Raw genomic sequence first — 13,821 nt, 5'->3', positions numbered from 1 at the left:
AGTCTTCGAAAGGATTAGTTACCCCCCTCTTATTCTGGCATTCTGCAGTTCAGTCCACATATGATACCCTTACTCCATTTGATACCCATGCATATGTAGTGTAGCTCCTTGCTTGCGAGTACTTTGGATGAGTACTCACGGTTGCTTTCTCCCCCCTTTCCCCCCTTTTCCTTTCATTCTGGTTGTCGCAACCAGATGCTGGAGTCCAGGAGCCAGACGCCACCGTCGACGACGACTCCTACTACACCGGAGGTGCCTACTACTATGTGATGCCCGCTGACGACGACCAGGAGTAGTTAGGAGGATCCCAGGCAGGAGGCCTGCGCCTCTTTCGATCTGTATCCCAGTTTGTGCTAGCCTTCTTAAGGCAAACTTGTTTAACTTATGTCTGTACTCAGATATTGTTGCTTCCGCTGACTCGTCTATGATCGAGCTCTTGTATTCGAGCCCTCGAGGCCCCTGGCTTGTAATATGATGCTTGTATGACTTATTTTATTTGTAGAGTTGTGTTGTGATATCTTCCCGTGAGTCCCTGATCTTGATCGTACACGTTTGCGTGTATGATTAGTGTACGATTAAATCGGAGGCGTCACAAACGGGGATGACAATTCTTCGCTCTGAAATTATTTTCCCATCCAAATTGCAAAACGGACAGTTAATTATGTGTTTATAGTTAGTTTTCATTGTATAGATGAAAAACATACTAGATAATAATTCCAAATCCATGTCCATCCGTCCATGCCTCACACCTGTTTTACCTTCCACAACAAATAATGATTTATTTCCTTAGATACACACACTATTGGCATTCGTTTTTTTATAGGGCTAAATCGATTTTTTATTGATCAAATTCCACATGGAGAAGGATACAGAAATGGCAATGGGATTTGTCCATCCAATCTCATGGCCCTGATCCATTGAATGTGAAAACTTGACCAACCTATTTCTTTACATCGGAAGCAATTTTGGAGCATTAAATTATAAAATAAAAATTTTGCTATAAAAAAATGGAGTGTATTACAAAGAAACAAATTTTGTTTTTATCGTATATAGTTCCTCGAATGTCATTTGACCACTAAAATTTGCAACCCTCTCTAATATTTGTTGATCACATTTCCACAAAGTTTCAGATTTTTTAAAATGTTTTGGTATCCATTCAGCTACTACTTTCCCTTTTGCCAACCGTATCACAGCATATGTGTTACTTTGGCTGGAAAAAGATGTGCATTTCTAATAATAAAATAAAGATTTTACTTTAAATAAAATGGAGTGTATTACTAAGAAACAGCCAAATTGAGTTGTAAAAATAAAAGTGAAAGTGGGACGAGGGCTGGGTCCGAACAACCGGTCCGTCCCTGAATCTCCGCGCCCTCCTCCCCTGCCTCCCCTGCCTTCAACTGGATCCGAACAACCGGTCCGTCCCTGAATCTCCGCGCTGACCACCACCCTCCCCGGCCGCCCTCGCCGCCAGATCGAGCCGTCCACGGCCTTTGTATGCCGAATCCGCAGGGCCACGGCCTCGCGCGCCTCCCTCTGCCCACCTGCCATGCCGCGCCGCCGCAGCCCACCATGGCCCGCCCCCTCCACCTCCAAGTCTTCCCCCAATCTAACACCTTCCACCTTCTCTCTCGGGGGCCGGCGATCATGGGGATGGCACTGCCCATTGCGACGACCCACCGCAGATCACGGCCTCCCGTTCTATATCCATTGGCCCTGTGCCGGATCCGGCGAGCAACGACAACGTGGATACCTACCTCACTCCCAGACTGAACATGGATCCGACGAGCACGTGCGTTCTTTAGTCTAACATTTCAATGCTTGTGTGTCTTTGTCTTGTCCTAGACTGAACTTGAATGCTGCTTGTGGTTAGTAATTTTAGTTAGTAGATGCCTCAAGTCCAAATACATGTACATTATGTGATGAATGTGGTCGAATAAGCTTGTGTTTAGATATTGAATCGTCGTTCCTCCTTTTACTGTGGTTAATTACTGTGTACAACTAGACCTGTTGCTAATGAAAACTGCTTGCCCCATCTGCAGGGCAATGTGACCACCGCAGTCAAGGCTGGAGTCAGGTTGGAAATCCCAAACAGGGCTGTGCTCGATAGCAAGGTGAGCTATGTTTCCACGTTTGCTAGATTCAGAAATGAGGTATAAATATATATGCTCCTTTAGTAAGTGATAGCCTAGATTATATATTCCACAATAGTAATTTCTCAAGGGAAAAGAACAACAGCCAGAACCTAGAATGCAGATGCATCGTGCATGTTACGACTTATAATGTAAAATTACAGTTATTGTGCATCTCTGCCTTGTCTAAGACTGAACTTAAAAGCTGCTTGTGGTTAGTAATATTAGTTAATAGATGAACCAGGCCAAATATACGCACACTATGCGCTATATGTGGTTCCATAAGCCTGTGCTTGGAAATTGAGTCATACTTCGCTTGTTATATCGTCTCTTGAGTTCTCTGTCGTCGAAACTTGTCCCCGTCTCTGCTGAACACCTTGGAAACACTATTCCAAAAAAGATTCTTAAAAGAATACTTGCACGAACTTTTTAAGTATACAAGGTTTGCAAATGTAGGCCTCCTTTGATCATAGGACAAGGATGGGAATAGGAACTTCATAGGAAAGTTGTACTGCATGAATCTCGATTCCTATAAGGAAATAGATGTCATGTGATGCATAAGATATGAATTTTTTCATTCGGTATAGACCAACGTTTTTCTTTTCTTTCCTTTGGAAGCATTTAGATTCGTTATGTCTAATTGACTATGGAATTTGGTTGTGCAGCTGAAAGTTTACTGTATAGTCTGCTACTTTGTTTGTATATAGAAAAACATGCAACTTTCCAACATGCTTCACGCTGCTGGAAATATCTTGAAGGAAATTAACATCTTTCTGTCTGCCTACTCCAACAAAGATACACTCGCTCGAACTCATTTAATCTGCTATTACTCATCTGCAGGGGCTCACAGTTAAACAAGAAGAACATGCTACAGACAGTGATGTTGAGGCTGCCTATACACCACAGGCCCATGCCACCTACAACAATCACAGTAATTACCTTATGGGCATTTTTTCATTACCAGATTTGACTAACGTATCCTCATTTCGTTCCACTTAACTTGTGCAGACCAGTTCCTCTGTAAAAAGCACAAGCAGCCATTTGAGTACATCGACCGGCCCTTGTCATCGGATTGGATCCCAGATTATAAATGAGAAGAAATCCATCTAAAACCAGGGGAATTCATTATTCGCGGTACAAACTCTATCGTACTTTCCTTCCTATTGATCGGTTGTAAATCGTTAACAACTATATGATTGTAACAAATTACGTAGGTGAGCCTTGCATCGGTTATGCTGATGAGTTTAGCCCGTACTGTGTGTACGGAAATGAAGTGAAGTTGTACAACAATAATCTTAAGAAGCTGCGCAAGCTAATTAAAAACAAGAGAACACCTAACAGCTACTATGTCTGCCACATGACAAAGACCTTTGCAACCCCTGGAAAAAGAATGGTTAGCACTAAAAAATCCTTTACACTGTTTCAGTCCATCTTATGCTGCACCATTACATACTAATCAGCGTTTGCCTTGCCTTGTAGGATTTCCTGGTGCCCTTCTCTAAAGGCAGTATCTACCCACATATGGATGCCAGCAATGAATTGCCAGTGAGCAATGGAGATGGTACTGTCAATGCCACAGTTCGCTTCATCAAAGGCGTCGACAACAGAGCCACCATCACAAAGAACTGGAGCGCTTTCTTTCAGAAGGCAGAAATGAAAGAGGGCCGGGTCTATGCCTTTGCGTTCAAATGCTCAACGAAGGGGCTGCGCCTGATCGTCTATCCCCTATAAGGAGATCCATGAATATCTGTTGAGTCTATCCTAGGGTATACTTTTGGAGCGCGTGTAGCAAAGCAGCAATGTCATTTCTATGTCCTTCCATCTGTTGATCTCTCTCAAAACTGTTTCTGCCTTTGCTGTAAATTATTGTTCTTAACTACAATGTCTCCGTAGAAGCGGTTTGAATTAATATGTTGACAGACCACCCTCCCTTATTGTGAAAGAGATAGTCTTTTGGGATGAATTTACTTATATATCTGGTATCTACTCGGTTTCTTAACTTTAGATGGTCTTTCGAACAGTGAACATGCCTAGCCTTTAGTCCTAGCTAACCCAACTGTTAAATGGAGACCGCTAAGCTACAGCCCACGTCTTTGTTATTTTATCCTCTGCACTTTTGGTTCACATCCTGTAACCCCAGCACTCTGCTATCAAACATAATTAGAACATGCAAACATGTAATTACCATGATTCATTTTAAGTGTGGTGTACGAATTAACCCTGTTTAATTGGGTTACTGACCGCTGTACGATACCTTTAGTTTTTTTCCCCATGATCAAAAAACCTTAACTTCTCTTTTGTAAACACATAAAAGAAATCCTTCATCTTATCTTCTGGTTCACCGCCGGTTTTCGGCAGGCCGGCCCAAAACCGTGTCGACTTGTAGATATAAGCGCGTCTCCTTTTTCCTACACGGCAACCCGCAACTGCCTTGTGTCTCTCTCACTGTCCGGTGGGCTCGTCCAAACTGACCCCACGGTATCCCAACGTGTGGGTAGCGATTCTGGTTTAAGAGCACCAGGATAAAGCTAGCCTGCTGGTTAGATCACCGTCGCCTGAGAGGAACACGTGCTCCTCCCCTGTTTGCCCAGAGCGGCGGCTCTTACTGTTTACCAGCGGTGAGCGAGGTGATTCTACCCCCTCACCGTTCCACATACGCATCCACCTGCTCGGCCTCATCCCCTTCTTCCACTTCACTCTCCTACTTCACTCCTCTCGCTTCCTCTCAAACGTGTACCTAGATCTGCGCTGCTCCTCAAATCGCCGGCGATTCGAGATGGAGAAAACTGCGTCTAGCTGCGATTGATCTTCACGGCAGGTATTCCTTCTCCCGACGCTACATTTCGAGTTATTTTATCTATCCACATGGGTTTCCTAACTTTGCAAGACATTGTTCTTCCCCGCCCTGCAACTCAAGTTTTCCCCCTCGATCCGCCCTCTGTGACTGCTGTAGGCACGCTGAATCATTCCCTCACGTTCGGTTCTTCTCAAAAGGTAAATTATCATATCTAGCCCTGCTTGCACAGCCAAGACTTCCTGCAAACAGTGAAATGCAGCTAACTCAAACATCTCTCCTAAAAAGAAAACGTATTTTTCCCTTAGAGTCGCCCTCATCTCTCTATAGTGATGAAATAATTTCATTGGTCCTTTGGTTATTAATAAAATGATTCGATTTATAGCATCAAGATACCCATGGTGTTCCCTACATTTTATGCCAATCCATTCTCTTTCAATGACTAATCTTTCGTCCTTACCCAGTCCTATGTGATTCTACCTTTGAACATATTTATACATTCAAAATGACTGAAAGTACACTCTTAATCCACTATGCTTCCAGAGAAGGGGTTGCGTCTGCATTTTTTTATATATTCATGTTCTCCTACCAAAGAGAACCTTGAATTTAGCTACATTCTATAGATTACGTCTTTGTTATCTTACTGCATCCACCATATGTACTGATTTGCTCTCCAGTAAAAAACAAACATTCTTTATCATGTCTTGAGCTATATTAAAGCTATGATGTATGAAATTACATACAGAGTTGTCTCAGAGCTTAATTTTTTGTTCTTACAGATAACAAATTCACACTGATAAAAAATTCCTGCAAATACATTTATTTATATATGTTTATAGGTTGACATCGAATGGCATGTGCCTTACCCCCTGCCTTTACAATGACACATTCACTCCATTCTTACCGCGTCATGATTTCTGAACCAGGTTTCGCCAGATCATCTTGGATACTGTGTTTGAGAAAGTTGGCCTTCCATCAGCTGCCTACTCTGCACCGAGCTCCTCTTCCAGTTCAGGCAACACCATGGCTGATGGATCCTCCACGATGGCAACCTCGTCCGTGAACGTCCTGATAGATGATGGGCTACTGATCAAGAGCCTTCCTCCGGTTAGTTGAAAGCTCTTATCGTATCGTTCTTCTCTTCATTCCTCAATTTCATGGCCCGTGGCATGCTAATATAGAAATTTTACCTCCTGTACAATCAAAGCTGTCTCCAATCCGCGTCACCATTAGCAAGCAATTCATTCTTGAACGAGCAATTGAAACAATTGGTGGCACACTCCATCCATTCACTTTTACCGGTACAAGCAGCGATGATGTCGACGCCTCTCTCTCCATTGACCTACCTCCCCACAGCAAAAGCATGTCAAGCACAAGAAAGGAATTCCATGCCCCACACATCGAATCTACCTGTGTTGCTGCCCTCGTGTACCTACAGAAAATAGGTATAGTCACAATCGATGATGCAAACTTTGCAGAGCTGAAAATATGCAAAAGAAAACTTCAGGCTGAGGAGTTCTGGTCCTCGGCTCTCTATGATAAGGCCAACGCCCTGGGCAACCAGCTCTCTTTACTGACTGCCGCCAAGCAGAAACCCCAGCCTGAGAATAAACAAGGAGCTACTTTGTTGCCTCCTAACCATCATAATACTCCACAGACCAGCCAGAAAGTGCTTTCCGAGGTAAACGACGGCACAATACTTTCATCCCTCTGTGTTATCCTCCAGTGCTTAATGCTCGTTTCCCTTAACCATTGTTCATCCACAGCATGCCACTGATAGAGAAACCACATCAACCCCTATCACAGAAACAAACAATAGGTACTCTCCATTACATTGCCACACAACGCCGCTGCAAGTTCTATGGGCTAACCACCTATTACTTGTCGTCAGCATCCACCATGTTCCTTCTAAAGACGACAAAAAGAGGAGGACCACCCGCAAGGTGTTGTTCCCTGGAAAATAAGGTGAACATGAATTATATCACAAACCCGTCTCAAAAATCTTTACCCATTGTCGTTCACGAGCTCATATGTTTCTCAAGGTGCTATTGTTTGTCCCTTTGTTCAACGGGCGACGCACGGCAAGCCGCGCCACCTATCTTAAGTTGCTTTTTTAAGTTGCTTCATGCTGTCATATGTTGCTACTAAACCAGTAATTAAATATACTTTTATGCTCATACATTATTTGGTGGCTTCTCAATTTGTGTATGAAAACAAGTTTTGCTTCAGTGAGGCTGTTCATGCTTGACGGAATAATGAATGCAAAGATAGATTCCTTTGATTTGGTTACTCGGCTGACAAGAATATGCATTCCTCTGTATACCACCTTACCTCTCATGTGATGCTTTCTATGTTGTGTGTTCCCTATATTAGATAAGGGCTATTGCTTACTTAGACCATATTGATTCTGATTGGCCTATTGTTAAAGTTCAAGATAGTAAGGTTGATGCTTGAGTACATAAATCATTCAATTACATACATCTCACAGTTTGTTTGTATCAGGTTCGTGCGAGGTAGTCCCTATGAAGTACATTGACAAGGCGGATGGATTACGGCGCCTATTAATATGCTTAGTGATAATGGCTCCTTAGTTGACTCTTTTTATTATGTTCCTGCTCTTATTACCTTCTCTTATGCGTTCTCACTTTTGGTATTGAACCTGATGTCAAATGGCTATCTTTTGTGGTCATGTAAACGCACCAAGTTTGATTCTGCCTTATAAACCAATGTTTATCTTGTGCTCCATTGTGTTTTATTTTTTACCACAATTGAATGTTTCTTTAATTTAATATTACCCTGTATAAGTGTAAATGCTATACCTAAGTTCCTACTGACATAGGCAAAACGCTTGGACCAGCACCCTCGCGCCAGGGCGCGTTGCCGATCTAGTAACCTATTATGTTGTCTTCCTTGTCCAACATCAACTTTTTAGTATGTCATATATTAATGAGTGCTCACAATTGCAAAAGATATCCAAGATAGTATATTTATATGTAAAGCCTCTCTTTCTTTATTACTTTCAATTAATTGCAACAATGACCAAAACTATGTTTGTCAACTATCAACAACTTTTATTCATCATAATCTTTATATGTGAAGTCATTACTCTCCATAAGATCAATATATGAACCTTTTTATTCTTTCTTTCATTTAACTCCCTCAAGATCATAGCAAGAAAGCAAAGTCCTCAACTCAAAACTACTCTTTATTATATATATAACTCAAGGACTCGATTACATAGAGGGAACATAAAACAAAACCCAAAGCTAGATCATACTAAAACTTTATTCTACTGGATCAAGATATAACCAAAAGGATCGGACTAAGAAAAACAATAAAGATAGAGGTGTGATGGTGATACGATACCGGGGCACTCCCCCAAGCTTGGCAGTTGCCAAGGGGAGTGCCCATACCCATGTATTTAGATCTCTTTATTTGGAGGTGATGAAGGAGTTGTTGATGAAGTAGGTTTGTCGTCCATCTTCCAAGGCACAGGCTCACCATCATAGAAGGATGGTCGAGTCTCCGGAATCCTCGAATCTGCAGCCAAACTCATCCTCTTGAATCTATATTCATACTCACAGTTTTGGTTTTGCAGGTCATAGATCTGGACTTGGAGATGCTCGATTTTCTCATGAAGCCTGAAGATGGCCTCCTCAATGCTGACCTAGCTTGTGCTTGTTGGTGAACTCCGCGATCATCATGTGATTTGCGTTGATTCCACGTTCCACCATCCCTTGGCACTTAAAAACTTGTTGCTCCATTGCTTCGAGCCTCGTCTCCACGCTTTCGGTCTTCTTTGGCCCCTCAACATCTCGGATGTGCAGCACCTCCTCACGTAACTCAATGACTTGAGGGTGTCGCAACACCTTCGCAAGGTAGGGGTTGATGACCTTCTCGAAAAATTTGTCCTTGGGGCTCTTGGAGACGTCATGATGATCTAAATCTGTTAGAAAAACAGCTCAAAACAAAAATAGGAGATATTGTCGTGGTACGGTGGTCAAAACCTTCGGGATATTATATAATGAATTTTTACCGACCATAAGAAGTATCGTGCAAGAAAACGGAGTCCGGAGGGCACACGAGATGGCCACAAGGACGGGGGGCGCGCCTAGGGGGGTAGGACGCGCCCTCCACCCTTGTGGTGGCCTCGTGTCTCTTTCGGACTACTTTTAATTTTCCTATTTTTTAATATTCCAAAACAAAGAAAAATTATCATTGGAAACATTTTGGAGTCGATTTACTTACTGTACCACATACCTATTCCTTTTCGGAGTCTGAAACGTTCTGGAAAGCATCCCTTATGTACTCCTCTGATGTTACGGTATTAATTATATTGGTCTCGACATTTATGGGAGTACCTGAGATATAATGTTTGATTCTTTGACCGTTTACCACCTTCGGATGTGTGCCTTCGGCGTTGTTGATCTTTATGGCACCGGAACGATAAACCTCCTCGATAATGTAGGGGCCTTCCCATTTAGAGAGAAGCTTTCCTGCGAAAAATCTTAAACGAGAGTTGTATAGCAAAACACCATCACCTACATTAAACTCACGCTTTTGTATCCTTTTATCATGCAATCTTTTAAGTTTTTCTTTAAACAATTTGGCATTCTCATAGGCTTGGGTTCTCCATTCATTAAGTGAGCTAATGTAAAATAACATCTTCTCACCGGCAAGTTTGAAATCATAATTGAGCTCTTTAATATATGCCTTATGTTCTAGTTCAAGAGGCAAATGACATGCTTTTCCATAAACCATTTTATACGGAGACATACCCACTACTAGGGAAAACGTTATACACAGAACTTTAGCAGTAGAGCTTATTAAAAACGCCCGCTACTGCTAGATAGCAGTAGCGAGTGCGAAATAAGCGCGCTGCAGATGCATATATATATCAGTGGCGCGTGTGGGTGAAAACTCGCTACTACTAAATTCCAACCACTAAGTCGATGGGCTACATATAGTAGTAACGATCTTTGGAGAACAACGCTACCGCTAATATTCTTATAGCAGCGCGTTTATGTGTAAAGCGCTACTGCTAACTAAAATAAAATAAAATGAAAAACAAATATAAAAGTAAATGAAAGAAATAGAAAAAGGAGAGAGGAAAAATATAAAATGTAAAGAAAAATAAACAAAAAAGGGAAAAAAGGATGAAGGAATAGCAGTAGCGCATTTGCTAAAATGCGATATAACTAACTTAGCTATAGCGCGTTTTCCCTAACGCGCTACCGTTACTTTTGACTTAACGCAAAAACGGTTTCCCCCCGGCCACCACTTCTCCCCCAAATCCATCGCAATGCCACTTCGCCGCCGTCTTCCCCACTTCGCCGTTGCCCCCACTTCGCCGCCATCTCTTGCCCGCGTCGACGCGGCGCTCATCCTCACCGCCGCTGCCCGAGGCCGCCCAGCCTCACCGCTGCCGCCGCCTCTCGGGCCGCCCTTGACCTCACCGTCGCCACGCTCAACCTCACCGCCCCCGAGCCCGCCCAGGACTGCCGCCTCCCGATCCCGAGCCCGCCCTCACCGCCCCTACCTCCGCTGCCGAGCACTTCCCAGCCACCGTCTCTCCCCTCTATGTAAGCCCCCCACCCCTCCCCCACCCCTCTACTCTCTCTGCTTTTTCTTCCTCTGCCATGTTAATTAGCAGCAGTAGTAGATGTTAATTAGTACTATGGTTCTTACATAATGATTTTTAGTAGTAGTAGTAGATGTTAATTAGTACTCCCTCCGTTCCTAAATATTTGTCTTTCTAGACATTTCAAATGACTACTACATACGGATGTATGTAGACATATTTTAGAATGTAAATTCACTCATTTTGCTTCGTATGTAGTCACTTGTTGAAATGCCTAGAAAGACAAGTATTTAGGAACGGAGGGAGTAGTAGTGATGGTACTAGTTAACTAGGGCAGTATGGTTAATAGTAGATGTTTTTTAGTTAGGGTAATAATAGATGTTAAGTAGTAGATAATGTAGATGTTAATTAGTTCAGTAGGGTTTAGTTTTTGAATTGAGTTTGTTTAACTAGATGTTAATTAGGGCAGTAGGGTTTAGTTTAGAGTAAAGTTTAGTTCAGTAGTTAAGTAAATATAATCTATATTTGGTTTTTGAATTAAGTTTGAGAGAGCATGAGATTTGTGTAGATTTTCTTGAAGTGTCAAACGCTAGGACATGCAAATTTGAAGTGGTTAGGATATATGCAAATTCCTCAATTGTGTTTGCCCATGTTTCGATTGTGCCCAAGTGGCCTTTTGTTGTTTCCAGGAAATGAAGCTGAGTGGCCTATGTTTTGCTGGAATGTTGATTCATTTCCGTTCCTGCAAATTTCAGGTTCTCAATTTGTCCACTTTTTAGCAAAGGTCATGCCGAAATTTTTCATGAATTTCGACATGACTTGTGCTACAAACTAGGACATATCGAGTGCCCGGGATTTGCCACACCAGGAAGGAGTCAACATTCCTGCAAAACATAGGCCTTTTATGTCATTATTCATTTTATTAGGTCTAAAATTAATTTAGTAGATTTAATCGTAGGAAACATGGCTAGCTGGCGGCAGACAAATTTTTGAGCCTTGCCGACGATCAACCGATGTTGTTTCCGGGCCCACCGGTCGCATCGGGGACTGAGACCGACATGCAGACCGGACAGGGTTCTGGTTATTGCGACGACGTCTACCTGGCGGCAGACGAATTTTTGAGCCTTGCCGACGATCAACCGATGTTGTTTCCGGGCCCACCGGTCGCATCGAGGACTGAGACCAACATGCAGACCGGCGCTGAGACTGAGACCGACGCTGAGACTCAGACCGACATCGAGACCGGTGCTGCCTCGAGGAGCGGAGCCGATATAGAACCGAAAGCAAAGAGGCGACGTCTTCCTAACAAGCTTAGGACTACGAGACTGGTGGTCACGGAGGTGGACGACGGCAATTTTGAGCCAAACGCGCCCGAGGAAGCGCGCGCGTGCTACGACAATCAAATTGGCTGCATCATACGGACAACCGCCACCATCAATGATGAGAAACTAAACAAGTTAGATAATATGAGGCCCGCCCTCCTAAAGAAGCTGCACTAGATATTCTTGTTCCTGGGCCGGAATGAAAAGGATTATAAAGATCCAGATAAGGACCCGGCAATGAAGAAGATAAACAAACACACCATGAGCAAGTTTAGCGACGCGTTGGCCACCTGGAAAGCAAGGGTGAAATGTCAGATCTTCAACGAAAAGGAACCCTACTTCGAGATTGTAAAGGATAATCCGACAATCACGGCAGAGAACTTTGAAATATTCAAGGCGGCTTGCGAGGCCGAAGATGCCAAAAAAAGTCAGAGTACATGAAGGGGTTTTAACAGAAGAACATTGGGTGCCACCACCTCGGAAGCCGTGGTTACGACGGGAAGAGGTCCATATGGGCCAAGGAGGACGCAGAAGCCGCGAGTCTGGGCATCCCAGACCCCTTGGCGGAGTTCATCGTCCCGCAGGAGCGTGACGTCCTCAGGGCCTGGCACCGTTGGGACCCAGTGAAGAAGGTTTTCGAGAAGAACGCGGTCACGTCGGAGTTCATTAGACTACTGGTAATTTTAGTTTTTGATCAATTCGGCTGCATGTTAGTCATATTTGTAAACGATCCTTGTGCCTTTTGCAGAGAGAGCGGCACAAGATTGCGAACGAAAGCGACTCACCGTCTGAGGCGTTGGCGAGGCCCAAGTGGGACACTCCATTCAACCGGGCGTTGAACATATTGAAAGGACTCCCGGTGGAGACTCGACCGTCGTATGGACGCATGCATGGTGTCGGAGACGGCGCCACATGGAAGAAGTACTACCGTGAGACCACGGAGGAGAGAAAGGAAAGATGGAGGTTAACTGAAGAAAACATCGACAAGAAGGTTGAGATTGTGGTTGAAAAGAAATCATCTGAGACAGTCGCAACAGCGGTAGCTGCCGCAAAACAGGTGCTTGTAGATATGTCTACTACCTTGGTTCCGACCATTTTCAATTGGAGCAGGCAAAATCCAGAAGAAAAAATGCAGCGGACTTTTCCCTTGCTGACTTCCTCAGGAGCAGCTCGACTAGTGTTGCACCAGCACCTGCTCCCGCACCGGCTCCTGCACCTGCTCCCGCACTGGCTCCTGCACCTGCTCCTGCACCTGATCCCGCACCGCCTGCTGCACCTGCTCCCGCACCGGCTTCCGCACCTGCTCCGGCACTAGCTCCGGCACCGGACGTGCTCGGCGGTGCTTCATCTTTGGCTGAGCTCGACGGCCCTCACGGTATCTGTCAGACCGGCCCCCTTCAATAAATGTAGAATCTCCCATTTTCGTTGCCTTTCAGATGTCTCACGTCGTAGACTTTTCTTTGCAGGCGGACGAAACCCCGTGCACCATATTGTACACCATCGGCGACCATAAGATGGACACGGGGAAGGCGACGATAATGGAGCCGAAGGAACCATTGTTCCACAGCCGACCGATCCCCCCGGAATTCTTCAAGGTTTCCGTGGCCAGTGTCAAACCGGGCCACGAGAATTTGGCTCCTCCGGTACTAGTGGGGGATGACGACGAGACCCCGCGGCGGCTTGGTGATTGTTGCAATGGGTGAGTCCTGTTGTGGCCAAAGAGTCTGCTTCGTCTGGAGGCGTCCGGGAGCACACCCACGAGCACGCAGTTATGTATGAACATCAACACCTCGCCTACTCCATTAGTCGCTGGTGACGTCGCCATAGATGAGGATGAGGATGAGGATGAGGATGACACTCAACAGTATGTCAATACTGGCGCCTACTTAGGGTTTGAGCCTCATGAGTTGGTGCCTGAATTGCCACCTCCGGAGTCTGAACGTATTATGGACAACCTTCCGGTAGTAAAGAAGTCTAGGAAGAGACCGAGGAAAG

At 44.3% G+C, this 13,821-nt stretch overlaps 1 protein-coding gene across 2 annotated transcripts; it reads left to right on the top strand.

Annotated features, from left to right (window-relative positions):
• Positions 1-1,343: 1,343 nt before the first annotated feature.
• LOC125520385 lies at positions 1,344-4,092 on the top strand. Of its 2 annotated transcripts, XR_007288665.1 has the most exons (6): positions 1,345-1,789; positions 2,040-2,111; positions 2,970-3,060; positions 3,138-3,263; positions 3,344-3,522; positions 3,609-4,092. XR_007288665.1 is itself a non-coding variant. In XM_048685307.1 (5 exons), the coding sequence occupies exons 1-4, from the start codon at positions 1,547-1,549 to the stop codon at positions 3,221-3,223; spliced, it is 492 nt and encodes a 163-aa protein (XP_048541264.1). In that variant the 5' UTR covers positions 1,344-1,546; the 3' UTR covers positions 3,224-3,263; positions 3,609-4,092. The 2 variants fall into 2 exon arrangements, 1 of the variants encoding a protein (XP_048541264.1); XM_048685307.1 differs by lacking the exon at positions 3,344-3,522 and having other exon boundaries at positions 1,344-1,789.
• The last annotated feature ends 9,729 nt before the right edge of the window (positions 4,093-13,821 follow it).

Source organism: Triticum urartu, chromosome 7 (genome assembly GCF_003073215.2).
Source record: "Triticum urartu cultivar G1812 chromosome 7, Tu2.1, whole genome shotgun sequence".
NCBI classification, from domain to species: Eukaryota; Viridiplantae; Streptophyta; class Magnoliopsida; order Poales; family Poaceae; genus Triticum; species Triticum urartu.
The sequence above is the reverse complement of the archived record's forward strand: the minus strand, read 5'-3'. Positions and strand labels throughout refer to the sequence as shown.

What these genes read in the sequence shown, in the direction of transcription:
- LOC125520385 (XM_048685307.1), top strand. Translation starts at nt 1,547, where the DNA reads ATGCCGCGCCGCCGCAGCCCACCATGGCCCGCCCCCTCCACCTCCAAG. An exon ending in GGGCTGTGCTCGATAGCAAG is followed by an intron (nt 2,112 to 2,969) that starts GTGAGCTATGTT and finishes ACTCATCTGCAG; the next exon opens with GGGCTCACAGTTAAACAAGA. An exon ending in TGCCACCTACAACAATCACA is followed by an intron (nt 3,061 to 3,137) that starts GTAATTACCTTA and finishes TAACTTGTGCAG; the next exon opens with ACCAGTTCCTCTGTAAAAAG.